General features: G+C 41.8%; 1 protein-coding gene across 2 annotated transcripts in view; it reads left to right on the forward strand.

Moving 5' to 3' along the window:
- LOC311227658 (zinc finger MYM-type protein 4-like) overlaps positions 1-14,824 on the forward strand; it is a 114,806-nt gene that overhangs the window by 49,918 nt on the left and 50,064 nt on the right. For both annotated transcript variants that reach the window (XM_084313381.1, XM_084313382.1), the window contains exons 5-9: positions 168-350; positions 2,323-2,639; positions 2,757-2,937; positions 3,349-3,552; positions 12,683-12,833. In XM_084313381.1, the coding sequence (XP_084169507.1) occupies positions 168-350; positions 2,323-2,639; positions 2,757-2,937; positions 3,349-3,552; positions 12,683-12,833 (1,036 nt within the window). The remainder of the gene's footprint in view (positions 1-167; positions 351-2,322; positions 2,640-2,756; positions 2,938-3,348; positions 3,553-12,682; positions 12,834-14,824) is intronic.

The following is a 14,824-nucleotide window of genomic DNA, read 5'->3' on the forward strand; positions in this document are numbered from 1 at the left end:
ATCGTGTCACCCCTCAAACATAGATTGTGATATTTGAAAAAGGTTCTTCTGAATATTGTGAAGTTGTTTGTTTAGAAGATGAGATTAAATACTATGGTTTATGGCAATAAAGTACTTAAAATAAATAGTGTGTCACAACAATGCAAACTGACTTTCTGTTCCCCCAGGTGAAGCAGTCGTCTCAAGCGTCTCCTGCAGTGGAAGACCCCTGTGCGTCTGACACAGTCAGGGTGTCCTTCTCTCCATCTCTGGTCAAGGTGAAGGATGAGCCTCTGGATGAAGAGTACGACCAGGCTCTGACATCCAACACATCCACAGAGGGTATCAAAGACGAGCCAGATACCAAAGAGGTAGGACATGCACATCTGTTTTTCTTGAAAAAAAATTCATAATGATAATATTTGTCTCGCAAACGGCAATGAAGAATACAGAATACAGCTTGGAGTTCATCTGGTTATTGTTACCAACAGAAAGATTATTAGCCTGTTCACAGTATAGGATATAACGAGCCCTTGTTCCTGACCACAACTACAAACATGCTAAATATTTCAAGTTAGTACATGGCGTTTTAACATTCGCCGAAATGCTTGATTGTGATTGGTCAATAGCGCTCGGTTGCCCATAGCAGCGGTCCGTTATTACTCGATAACGGACCGCTGCCAGGGGCAACCGAGCAATAATGACAGCTGTTCGCAGCTGGAGCAATCAAGCCCACTGACGCACACTGCATCAGTGCAATCAGACACACCTGGCGGCTGCCGGCGATAATAATAATAACTTTATTTGGGCTGACAGCGGAGCCACAGAACAACTGCGTCTGCATTTGATCTCATCTTGTCGATGGTGTAAAATGAATTAGGTATATTGTTAGTAAGTTAGCCATGTAATAAGCGGGATAATGTGTAGCCTATACTCTGTCATTGTCGCAAAATAATTGACCTTCACTACGTTTAGAACACCTTGGCGAGGCGCCTCGGTATTCTAAACTCAGTGTCGGTCAATTATTTTGCGAAAAATGACCTCGTAGCTATACATTATCCCTTACTTATATACTCTGCCCCTGCGTCTCTTTAAGGAGTAATGAAACACATGGTAACTTTGCTGCCCCTAGTGGTTGATATATTCACCCTGCTGCACACTCTGCCCCACCACAATCGGTGATGTCAGAGGGGCTCTTTTGTAGGGCTGGATATCGAAATTCGATAACTTTATGGTATTGATCGAATTGCTTCAGTACTATTGAGTATCAGAAAAGGCTGTATCATTGAATACCTAAATAGTTGACCTCATAAGCCACTAAGTGTTGGAGCGATCACACAGAAATCCTAGAAATCTGGTGCTTCTTTTGTGAGACACGAGGTACAAAATCCAGTGAGAATGCCCTGTTGATGGTGCTGTCTGTGTGGACACCATCACATGTGTGAGCCGCTGCAATTCAGCTAGGCAGCCATCAGGTAACCAGTGAGGACAGAGGCTTCTATCACCAGGCAGTTGAAGGATCCCTTTCGTGAATCTAAGAAGTCACTTTGTAAAATGAGGAATAGCCAACAAACTGGTTTGGGATTCAACTAGGGCTGGGCGATATAACGATAACGATAAATATCGCGATATATTTTAATAATTGATATCTGGGAAAAAATAAAACCGAAAAAAAATCGTTTTTTTTTTCTACCTGCAACAGAGACAGTGGACAGACTTGTCTTTCTTGCCTGCAACTTAAAGTAATGGCTTTGCTTGTCCAAATGACAATACTGACCAAATTGAGATTTATTTTTCTCTTGTCCATTTATTTTGTTTGCTTTCTAATTTAAAATACAGTTTGAAACCGTCTGTACACAGTAGGCTATGTGTGCTTTCAGAGCTAGACTCCAGTCACGAGTCACGGTGCACATGTGCGGTGGTTTGTCCACCAAAAAAGCGCCAAAAGATAGAAAAGAAACTAGCAGAGCCAGAACTGTTCAACTCCCCTGGAGCCACAGCCAGCAGAGAAGCCGGTTTACTTTAGCTTTTAAACCAGCTGCAGCCTGAGAACTGAGTGTGAGGGGCTGTAACACTAAAGATGGCAACGACAAAGAATTGCTGCAAAATAAACATACATCTGTTGTTAAAAAAAAAAAAAAAAAAAATTACTTATAACAATTTAGATAATTATCGATATCGAATGATATGATAACATTATCATATCGTTATCGCGATATGATTTTTTGCCATATTGCCCAGCCCTAGATTCAACTAACCAGTCAAATTAGCATAGTCAAATTTGGATTTCCTGGCCATTCTAGCAATTCAAATTGTGCACCTTTTTTTGTTTGCCGTTGACAGAACTTGCAGATCAGCTCGGTGTATTCTGTTGGGGGAAATTCTGCCCCAGCCAGCTCCACGTCCACAGCTGTCCTTCCCAAGCCAGTGGACCCTTCTGCCCAGTCCGCCGCGATGCCTCCCCTAATCCCCTCCGCCATACGCGTGGCCTGCTCTCACTGCAGGAAGGTCTTGATGAAAGGACAGACTGCTTTTCAGCGGAAAGGCTCCCCAGACCTCTTCTGCTCCACCACCTGCCTCTCTGCAATGCCCCTTGGCACCACCAAGCTACCGACACCACTATACACCAGCACCAAGAAGACCTGCCACTACTGCTTGAAGTAAGTCTTGATTTTAGTTTAGTGTTTGTTTGTTTGCGGTTTTTTCATCCCAAACTGAAAGCAACATTTTCCATTTCTTTCCATGTTGTGCTTTTCTCTCCCTTCCCCTCCCCCCAGAGCGATAGCACGTCCTCAGGATGTTGTCCTGGCTCCAGTGGACGACACAAGCACCATGAGGGATTTCTGTGGACAGATGTGCCTCTCTGCCTTCAACAGACACCATCCATCCATCATGTCCACCAAGATAAACGCAGTCGGGATGCAGTCCGTCTGCAGCGTGTGTGGCAGAACATGCATTGTAAGAGAGCTTAATGTAGACGTTTTTGGGGGGGGACACACACAAGTTGATGAATTCCACATTGACACTTCTGGATGATGGATGACTTGCAGTGTTTGCTAATTTCAATAGCTGAGCGGAAATACATCAGAGTCCATTTGGAAATAAAAGAAATAAAGGTTCCCTAGCAACTCTGCTCTACTGAAAACATCTATATTTGATGCTGAGAAGTATTCTAATGTGTTAATTCTATAGTCTACATTTTCAAATAACTATTCTATGATCAGGTCCTTCTCTCGAAATCATTCTGCCACAATCTTTCAGCTCACTGCTCCATTTATCAACATTTACCTGATCAAATCTCTCCTAAAGGTGCCGTACATGCACCGTTCCAGGTGTTAACCCGCTCCTTTCTTGTGGTCTCCTCCGCAGAGCAAACATGAGGTGATCTTGAACAGTCTTGTTCATAAGATGTGCAGTGAGTTCTGCTTCGTCCGTTTCCGTAAGGCCAACAACTTGATCGTGGCCAACTGTGCAAACTGCGGCAATTACTGCTTCAACAAGCCCCTGTCTCTGAAGGCGGACGACAGCACCAAGACCTTCTGCAATGGCGAATGTCTGGCCAAACTCAAAGAGGTATGGAAGATTTCCCTCTCCCTCTTTCCTCTAATTGCATTATAACTTGTTGAATTCGTGCTCTAATAATATAATAATAATATATTCGATTTGTAGAGGCGCTTTATAATTGTGGAACAAATCTCAAAGCGCTACAGTGTAAAAGAACATAAAACTAGCAAGAGAGTCCTTAGTACTTATTCGTTTGTAGGTTGGAGCTCGTCATTTGGTGGTGCTGCTTGCTATAGAAGTGTAAATGTAAAATGGGAAAAGTTGAAATTTCAAAAAGGTTTAAGGACCAAACTGTCTTTTATTAACAAAACACTCAACCAATGTGGAACACAAACACACCTCTTTACTTGACAAACTGTGAACTAAGGCTACGTTCACACTAGGGCTGTCTTAAATACTTCGAAGCTTCGTTCGATGTGCATGGGATTCGAATGGGAAAATACAATTCGAATAGGTATATAAAAAAAATCTTTTATTTATTTTTTTTGCAAAATCAACTCTGCCTCTCTTTGTTAACTCACTGGAGGCCAAACCCGAGATAGTCCGGGTTAACTCGCCATGCTCTGGGCGCCAAACCTGAGAAATCTCTGGGTTTAATCGATATTTCTTTTATTAGCGATATCTATACATTTTTCATCCATCCAGCCTGATGTTATCATTGGGAATGGGTCTGAGCTCGCAATGGGCAAATACCGCCGCCTATTGTCTCCCGGATGGTATTGCACATCATTGGATTGGCTGGGACTGCATCAAAAAAATAAGTCTGGTCCAGGTTTTACTTCTCGGGCATGCAGTATTGTTATAACAGATGGACTGAGGACACTCAGAGCAGCGTGGATTATGTGTTTTGGATATATAACGTTGGATCAATAAACGCGATTAATATTTGGAATGGCGATCAGGAATTGGATTAATCTTTTTGCATGACATCAGATGTGAGGTAAGGACTATGTTACGAATCTTATAGCAATCAGATGTTCCTTTCACCGCCATCTCAGCGTGTGTGTGTGAGGTTCACGCCGACCAAAGTACGGAGAAGCTATTTTTCAGACCCCGCTTCTCTTTGTGCATGAGGACACATATACTATCGATAATCTAGCGTTTATTTGAAAACGATTCATAAATCAAGCCACAAATGGCACGATTTCTAAGGAAATACATTTAAGCTCGATTTGCTGGAGTTTATTGAGATGAGACAGAACGCCCTAGAAATATATTGATATTCATCACGGTATAAAATGGAAATGTATCTATGAAAAAATTATCTGTTTCGTGCATGTTGACTGGAAGCAACTCATTGACGATCACTGTTTTATTTAGATCTATTGCTATTATATTTTATATGTTTAACTTTTAAGCACTCGCAAATAAGTCCTATTCTCCATTGGATAAAGCATTGGCACCGAAGGGCCATCAGCAGAGGGCACTGTTGGCCCTGAATGAGTTAACGCATTCATGGCCATTGGGGCCCGTCTAATCCCACTCTATGAGGCCAGCTTTTCATTACACGGTTTCACTGTGCGTGAGGTAGGGCTGACCCCTATTAGTCGACTAATCGGTCGAAAGGAGCCGTAGTCGAATGGCCAACCTCTTAGTCGAATATATATATATATATATACAAAAAATTGTCGACCAATAGTCGACTAACGGCAAATTTTGGCCAATCATAGTCGACCATCCAAATCCTTAGTCGGGGACAGCCCTAGCGTGAGGTTGTTTGTAGAGCTAAATCTATATTTTATATTATTGCTATGTGTCCATTGTCATTGTCAATTGACAGTATAAACCTTCCCTTCAATTAGGGCTGGGCGATATGACTATATTATATAAATATCGGGTACAGTTCATTAACGATACACTTTTTAAACGTATCGTGGATATCGTGATGTTTTGCCCTCGCGTTAGAGGCCGCTGCGGCTGAGATGAGACTTACAAGCGCAGTGCTAAATGCTTTCCTCTCCCTCTCCCTCTCGCAGAAAAAAAAAGTCAGTCACACACACACTTGCCCAAATTACGTCATCTACACTCGCATACACGCACGCAAGCGCACACACCTAGCCAGAGACAGAGAGGCGGTGGCTCGGTGCTAGAGATGCCCCCTGAAACCCAGGAGTAAGCTCCGACGTTAACGGTACTGCTATCGGTCCAGACGGCATCCCCGGCCGCGTCCTAAAAGTCTGTGCCGACCAACTGGCCCCAGTATTCACTGACATATTTAACCTGTCCTTAGAACAGGCTGTCATCCCCACCTGCCTGAAGAAGTCCACTATTATCCCTGTACCCAAAAAATCCAAGCCTGCTTGCCTCAACGACTACCGCCCTGTAGCTCTCACCTCCATAGCCATGAAGTGCTTCGAGAAGCTAGTAAAGGGCTACATCTGCTCCTCCCTCCCCATCAACATGGACCCCCTGCAATTTGCATACCGCCCCAACAGGTCCACGGAGGACGCCATATCCCATGTGCTGCACACAGCAGCATCACACCTGGACAAGAGGCAGGGGAACTATGTGAGAATGCTATTCATCGACTACAGCTCGGCATTCAATACCATAGTCCCCTCCATACTCATAGCCAAGCTCAGGGACCTGGGCTTGGGCTATGACCTCTGCCAGTGGGTCTTGGACTTCCTGACTGGCAGACCCCAGGTGGTGAGAGCAGGCAACTGCACCTCCTCATCCATCACCCTCAACATAGGGGCCCCCCAGGGCTGTGTTCTGAGTCCCCTCCTCTACTCCCTGTACACACACGACTGTGTGGCTCAGCGGAGTAGCAATACAATCGTCAAATTTGCTGACGACACAGTGGTGGTGGGCCTGATCTCTGCCAACGACGAGAGGGCCTACCTGGAAGAGGTCAAGGTCCTGGCGGGATGGTGCCAGGAAAACAGCCTCTCCCTGAACGTCAGCAAAACAAAGGAGATGATTGTGGACTTCAGGAGGTCGGGGGTCAAGGACTACAGCCCCCTCAGCATCGACGGGGCACCGGTTGAGAGAGTCAACAGCTTTAAGTACCTCGGAGCCTACATATCCGAGGACTTGACATGGACCACACACATTAACAGTGTTGTGAAGAAGGCACGACAACGCCTCTACTTCCTCAGGCGCCTAAGGAAGTTCCAAGTCAGCCAGAAGATCCTTAAGAACTTCTACTCATGTACAATAGAGAGCATCTTGACCGGCAACATCACCTCCTGGTTTGGGAATAGCACTGCACAAGACCAAAGCAGACTACAAAGAGTGACACGTTCAGCCGAACGCACAATTGGAGGGGGGCTCCCCACCCTCCAGAACATTTACTACAAGCGTTGCAAGGGCAAGGCTAAGAGAATCATTAAAGACTCCAGTCACCCGAACAACTGCCTCTTTGAACTGCTGCCGTCAGGCAAGCGATACAGGAGTCTCAAGGCGAGCACAGAAAGACTCAGAAGAAGCTTCTATCCCCAGGCCATCAGGCTGCTAAACGAACAATGAATGAACACTACACAACAACAACCACCAAACGCACATAGCACACACATCCACACGCACACACTCACTTTAAACAAACACACTGTAGCACCCACTCCCCACACTTTATATTTATGGATGAAGGATTGCACTACAACTCGTACACCTTACTGTAAATTGTACCTAAAATTGTACCTCATCCCATTTCTGCTTTGCACTAGATAGTACTGTACATTAGTACACTGCATAGTATTGTGTATTGTATATTATATGGTAACTCAGAACATTGTACATATGTCTATACCGAACACTGTGACCTCATTTTCTTCTTCTAAATTCATGCTATATTATGTTATTATGTTATTTGATACTATCTTGTCTAGCACAGTCTCTGGAGCGTAACAGTAAGAAGCATTTTGTATGAAAGTATTCTGTACTTCTGTATGACAACTATTAAAGAACTTGAACTTGAACTTGAGGTAAGTTAGTCTATGAGCGGATTAGCTACGGAGCTAACAGAGTGTACCATCCATCTGCGACGCAACAGTGGCAGCAACAGTGGACACGAGTAATGTTAACGTTATGTCGAGTTCATACTACACTACACGTATGAACTCGACATAACGTTAACGTTACTCCTTTTCCATGAAGTGTTTAATTGGCAGCAATCTGTTGTTGAAAATGTAACGTTAACCGGAAATGGAATGCGAGGACAGGAAGCCGTCATGAAGTCGGCTTCTGGACCTTGTAGTCATATATATTGTAGTCTTTTAGTCTTATTAACTAAAAGATTTGAACAAAATAAAAAGCAGCAGCACTATTGGATAACTGAGTCATGTTTGCTATGTATTTCTTTCTTTAGGGGAGTAGGACATTTGTTTCACAGTTTTAGCATGATGTTTTATAGATGGCTAGGTTAAACACAGGTTTTTGTTTTTAAGAGGGGTTTGATTTGATTTGATTGAAGTTTATTTCAAGTATGCAACACAACAAACAAACATCAAGTACAGATATAGCCTTAAGCCGTTCAAATAATAAATGTATACATACATGTAAATAAATAAATAGTTACAATATGTAATCTAATCATCTAAATCGAATCTAATATATAATCTAAAAAAACGAAAGGCTAAAATGCTAAATATATAATCTAAGAATCCAATAATCTAAATCTAATATATAATATAAAAATGCTAAATGCATGAGTCTTTTGTCTTTAATGTTCGCTTGCAAATTCAAATACTGTCTTGGTAAGCCTCATAATGAATTGTTTGGGGAAAAAAGGAAAAACATTGTGATTGTGTATCGCCGAAAGGTCATAAAATATCGTGATATCATATTTAGGCCATATCGCCCAGCCCTACCTTCAATATGCCATAAAGAAATAATTTTTTCATCAATACGTTCCCATTTTTTAGCGTCGTGAATATGAACATATAAATATATACCGCAATGTTCTAGGGTAATTCCTGCAAAGCTAGTTATAGGGCGCTAAGCTAATACAGGGTTCCCACGGACCTGGAAAACATGGAAAACATGGGATTCATGGGATTCATTTTCCAGGTATGGAAAGGCATGGAAACTGAGCAAATGTGACCAATTACATGGAAATAGAAACAGTTGTCCTGGAAAATGTTATTGGATGATGTGTAATAAAATTTAACTATTGAGCACAGAATTAACATGAGTTTATAAAAACCCTTTACACGTGAACAGCTTTTACTGTAGATAGAAATGGATGATCCCATGTTGTAGAGCATGCTCTTGGCATCCTATATGGTATATTGGATGTTGGAATTTGATGCAGGCAGCTTGGTGAGCCAATGGAGCCTTGGCATCTACAGTGAAACTTCTTATGCAAGTTTATCCTCAAATGTAAGTAGCTGTGTTTTAACTGTGTGGTAAACCTGGGTTTATCAACGTTAGTTAGTAAGCAGTGCAATCTTGCTAACTAGCTAGCCAACGTTAGCTCTCATAACGAGCCAGTTAGCCAGCGCCAGGTACAGTAGCTAGCCAACGTTAGCTCTCATAACGAGCCAGTTAGCCAGCGCCAGGTACAGTAGCTAGCCAACGTTAGCTCTCATAACGAGCCAGTTAGCCAGCGCCAGGTACAGTAGCTACCAACGTTAGCTCTCATAACGAGGCAGTTAGCCAGCTCCAGGTACAGTAGCTAGCCAACGTTAGCTCTCATAACGAGCCAGTTAGCCAGCGCCAGGTACAGTAGCTAGCCAACGTTAGCTCTCATAACGAGCCAGTTAGCCAGCACCAGGTACAGTAGCTAGCCAACGTTAGCTCCAGGGGCGGGGCTAGGGGGTGGATACTTGGGCTCAAGCCCCGAATGTTTTCTGAAAAGCCCTGAATCTATTTTAAAAAAAATAAAAAAATACTTTTTTTTCTATTTTTTTTTCTGACAATTCATCATTGTTACATGAAAATATGTTTGCACCAGATTTAGCAGAAGCTAATTTCCATCTGTGGTCTATCCAGCTGCTAACTGTATTTGAGTGAGTTAAGTCTTGGTGTCATGGTAGACTCAGACCTTTAAATCACAATCAACAAGTTGACAAAAACTTTATTCTTCCACCTTAGAAACATAGCATTTATAAATCAAAAGGACGCTGAAAACCAGATAAATGCCTTTATTTCAAGCCAACTCGACTACTGTAATGCACTCCTTACCGGCCTCCCGAAAGAATACGATGATAACTATTTTATTGCAATGCACTATTGCATTATTTTATTCTATTTTACTGACTATTTTATTGCACTGCACTATTTTACTTTGTATCAGTGAATCATAGACGCCTGGCCATAAGAGCATTCGGAGCATCTCTGCTCTCCCACTATTGAACTTGGGGGAGCAAAGGTATGCTCTTGCTCCACCACTTTTTGATCATATGAAAAATATGATATACCCCCCCCCCCCAATATATAAATCTAACCATAACTACGTTATGGTTAACTGAGTTTTATAGTGAAAAGAGCAGCTTTATTGGTCAAGATTGAAGGCTCTATATTGCAGGAAATTGCACGTACAGGTTAATTAAATTCAAAAAAAATCTGCCGCTTGCCTGCAAAAAAAAAGAAGAAATTAGAAAGGCGGGCACCTATCTGGGCTAAGCCCCGGATCTCCTATAATCCTAAATCCGCCCCTGGTTAGCTCTCATAACGATAACCAGTTTGATTTACAAAAGCTTTTACAAACGCTTTTACAGAGTAAGAGTAGTAGGGGTGAAACGATGCAACCTCACAACGATTAATTTCGATTATGATTACGAGGAGTTGAGAAGAGTAGGAAAAGAAGACAGGAGCGGACACGAGGGGAGGTGTGGAGAGGACAGGATGAGATAGGAGAGGAGTGGAAGAGAGAACATATATCAATCCCAGTGCTCATGTGTTCCAGTTCAATAAATTGTTGTTCATCTACAGCTTGTTGCATTATTTCATGCATTGATATTATCAATAAGACATAATCTCTAAGCATTTACAATGTAGACTTGACTGGTACATCTTTTAAATCAAGTAAGTAGTCAGGTGTCCTAGGGGGTTGTGTGTGTGAGGGGAGGGGGGGCGCGGATGGGGGCGGAAAACTTCAGGGGCCTATAGATCATCACTTAATATTAGGGATGTCCGATATTATCGGCCGACCGATATTATCGGCCGATATCGGCAGTAAAATGTGATATCGGAAAATATCGGTATCGGTAAAAAAAAAAGAAGAAAAACAATAACAATATTTGTTATATATCCAGTGAAATTATTAGTTACCTGAAATTATTCAGTTTTTTGGACGGGGAAACCCTGCATATATCGGTATCGGTTGATATCGGTTGATATCGGTATCGGAAATTAAGAGTTGGACAATATCGGAATATCGGTATCGGTAAAAAAGCCAATATCGAGCATCCCTACTTAATATGGTACCTGGAAAATCAGGAGGTAGTATGGAAAAAAAATTCAAGGCAAGCGTGGGAACCCTGTAATAACGTTAAATCGATTGGCGTTTCGGCCCTACACAAGCTAGTGTTAAAAATCTAAATGCATATTATCGGTATCATGGTCCACCATGAATGCATGAAAGGGGTGGGTGGGGGGGGGGGGCGGGGGAAGTCGTTTTCTGATTATTGATCACCAATAACGGCATTCGTTATTGCAACATCATACGTTGACCGGGTGGATGGCTATGAGAACAAGGCCCGATCAAGCTGAAATTGACGTCAAATCGCTCTTACCTGTGGCCAGTTGGATTCCAAAAAGAATTACCCAGTTATTGATCGCCATCTGGTAGATCGATATGTCCATTGGCTGATGCTGTATTCCTTTACTGCATACTGAATTCGGCGTTGCAATAAGTATTCCAGGCGATCGGTTGAAGCCCTCGCTTCCGGCTAACAGAAAAGCTAACCCGGAGTGAAAAAAAGGTGACACCCCGTCTGCAACAAGGATTACTGCATTCTCGAGACAGCGCCACTACCAGGATCTGGCCGGTACTGCACTTTCCGAGTCCCAATAGGCATTTTCCAGCCAACATACAGCTCTGTGACATTGAGTAGGATATTAAAATGGAATAAAAGCAAAAATGAATTTAACACGTATATATACGTTGTTGGCGTCCAAAGGTCTGATCCCAATAACGTATATATACGTGGTTGGCCACGAAACGGTTAACTACAACAAGCAGTGCTGTTTGTTATTTAAGATGAGGTCGGACTCGGCACTGACAGATTTGTGTTCATTGTGCTGCTTTTATAAAGCCTCAAATGATGGCTTACAATATTTCATGAAAGCAAAGTGTTTCGTTTGTCTAAGATTTCAAAAGGTTTAAACTTTACAGCACTGACAAAGTTGAACAAAGTGCTGTACAAGTCCCACAACATACTTTTTTATTTTTATTTTTTTAAGAAAATAAATTTTTTTTTGTATCGAAGCTTCGAATTTAAAATCGAATCTCGGCCCCGAAGCTTCGAATGCCAAAAAAATATTCGAAGGTCAGCCCTAGTTCACACTGCAAGCATTAGTGCTAAATTTTTATTGCTCGGATGAGATTTTTTTTATTTGGCTGTCCAAATTATTTTCAAAATGTGGTCGATATCAGATTCCAGTGTGAACTAGTCACGTTCCTGAACTGAACCGCATGCGCAAATTTACAATACAGAAGATGGACGTAAAAAAACAAATGTCAATCTAGAGTGACTTGAAGGTCGCAAGACTGTTCAGACTGCGAGTTGAAAAGATTGAAAAGAATGCTTGCATTCTTTCATTTATTTGCATTTATTTTAAATTTGTTGGACCTTATGGTGTCCTTGTTCTGTTCTTGACTTATTGTTATGTTTTCTTCTTGACTTGTTTAAAGAAGACGTGTACGGCCCATGGGGACATTAACGTGTGTTGTTGGGCCTTATAAATAAATTTTATTTGATTTGATTGTAACTGTCTGATCTGAGTCACAAATAAATCAGATTTGGGCCACTTTCGTCTGCAGTCTGAATGTAGCCAAACGGAAACAAACTTAAAAAAAAAAGCCTCATGAAGCAATGCAGAGCCAATAGAGCACACCTGGGACATGCCCTCTTTGACGAGGCGCCCCAGGTGTGGCCAAGGCTCGGTTAACTCACTTGGCATTGGGAGCCACGCTGGCTCTCTATTGGCTCTTCACACCGTCATTCACTCTGCTGTTACAATTGCATTGCAGAAAACCAAAAGTCTCCACCCATGCACCATGTGTCGTGTCTACCGGCCGATGTCGGACATGATCGACAACAAGGACAGCGAGGGAAAAGTGGACCTGTTCTGTACCAGCAGCTGTGTGATGGCATACAAGGTCCAGACAGTCAGTGCTTCAGGTACTCATTATTTCTCTCTCTCTCTGTCTTTTCTCTCTTTGTCTCTCTCTCTGTCTCCTCCCTTTCTCTTCTCTCTCTCTCACTCTTTAATAGAAACCCCTCTTTCTGCTCTCCGTTTCACTCACACACAAATACACACACTTGAAATAATTGAGAAATCATTGAGGTGTCTAGTGCAAAACACTTGATAGTGCAATAGTAATATACAATGTACAGGTGATTTAAACTGGATATAAAATATATAAATTAGTACTACTGAGTAATGGTGCTAATTAGATGTATGTAGAGTTGTAGTATTAATATGTACAGTGATGCACCGATTCCACTTTTTGGGATCCGATACCATTGCAAGTATCTGCTGATACAGATTAGTAGTAATAATCAAACTGTACTACATGCATCATTATGATGATTCTATAAGCAATAAAACCAAACCAAGCAAGATCTATGTTCATTGATTTTCAATATAATTACATTAACCTCTTGAGCATCGATTAATTAGCGATTTATGTTATACTTATAGCACATGCATGAGTCTCTTTTGAACGGTAACATTCTGAATTTTCTTACACAGTAAAGAGAAAACACTTTGAGTGCTAATGAAAAACAGAGGTTTGAACCCACTGAAGTAAAAGTTTTGTGCACTCACATTTCTTTTTACTGGTTGCCAGATGCTTGTTTTAGCTGAGTTCTAGCTGAGATGTAGGAGCTGGAAAACATAATGGTTCTATAGCCTCAAGTCTTATGTAGTACAGGTCCAAAGTTTTCCCGTCTTGTAACTCGAGAATGGAATCGCACAATAGGTTGAGTGTGGTGATGGATCGAAAGGCGACAAATTCAACTTCCCAACAATGTATTGGTTGATCGGCGAAAATGCAGCCCGGAGCCGACGGACGAGAGCAAAGTGCCGCGATGTGTGATGCTCAACTCATTGACTGCCACGCTGTTTTCCCATCTTTACTCCCTGGCGCCAGCGTTTCAGATCGTTTTAACGATGTTTGTAGAGCCATCGCCATTCTATATTATAGCTATGGAGACATACTATGGCTCATTTGAAAGGCACTATTTATACTCCAACAGGGAACAAACCATTTATTTCTACATACATCCGTTCCTTTGCAGTGGCCATTTATTTATTGTTTGATGCCACCACCCACTTCAATGATAGCGCTCTAAACGCATAATCTCTGTCTTAAATTATGGCTATGTGTCTAATAGGGGTGGGACGATACATCGATCCAGATCGATACATCGATGTAATTATCAACAATCGAATCGGATCGATGCAATGTAATAAGATCGATTCATATCGATACTCTTATTTTGAAAATCCTGTGGCGAGTCTCATATCCGCCCAAGAACAACAGCAGTAGCTCCGTGTGTGTAGACGTTACAGCATAGCATTCTCCCTTTCTGTGTGTGTGTGTGCGCGCGTCTTTGGAAAGACCAGATGAGGTCAGAGGAGTTTGATGTTTAAATGTTATTTAAACAAACAATATAATACATAATAAATGTAGGCCTATACATGACCATGCAACATCAACAAATTGTTGTAGGAACGGTTTGGGAGAGGGAGGTAGGGAGGGGTTTTAGGTTGAGTTTTGAGTTCCAAAAAATGGAGCTTAAAGTTTAAAGCTCAATATATCAAAACGTGGCACTTTACAGTGAACAGGAGGTCTATTTGTATTAAAAACAATAGATTGATTTTCCTTTAAATGTCTGGAAGAGCTCAAAAATACAAATGTCAAATGATATTTTCGTTACCTTTTTTTAGTTGATCTAAATGTTACTGATTGTGTTAAATGGGCATATGATATCATCTCATATCGATTGCAGGCACCTGAATCTAATCTAATCGTATTGTATCGTGAGAGACTTTGTGATATCGGCAAATATCGTATCGTTGTCCAAAGAATCGATATCGTATCGTATCATGATGAAACTGGTGATTCCCACCCCTAGTGTCTAATCTGCCCGTTGTTTATCAATGA

The sequence above is a fragment of the Notolepis coatsorum genome (genome assembly GCF_963971535.1).
Source record: "Notolepis coatsorum genome assembly, chromosome: 4".
In the NCBI taxonomy this organism is placed as follows: domain Eukaryota; kingdom Metazoa; phylum Chordata; class Actinopteri; order Aulopiformes; family Paralepididae; genus Notolepis; species Notolepis coatsorum.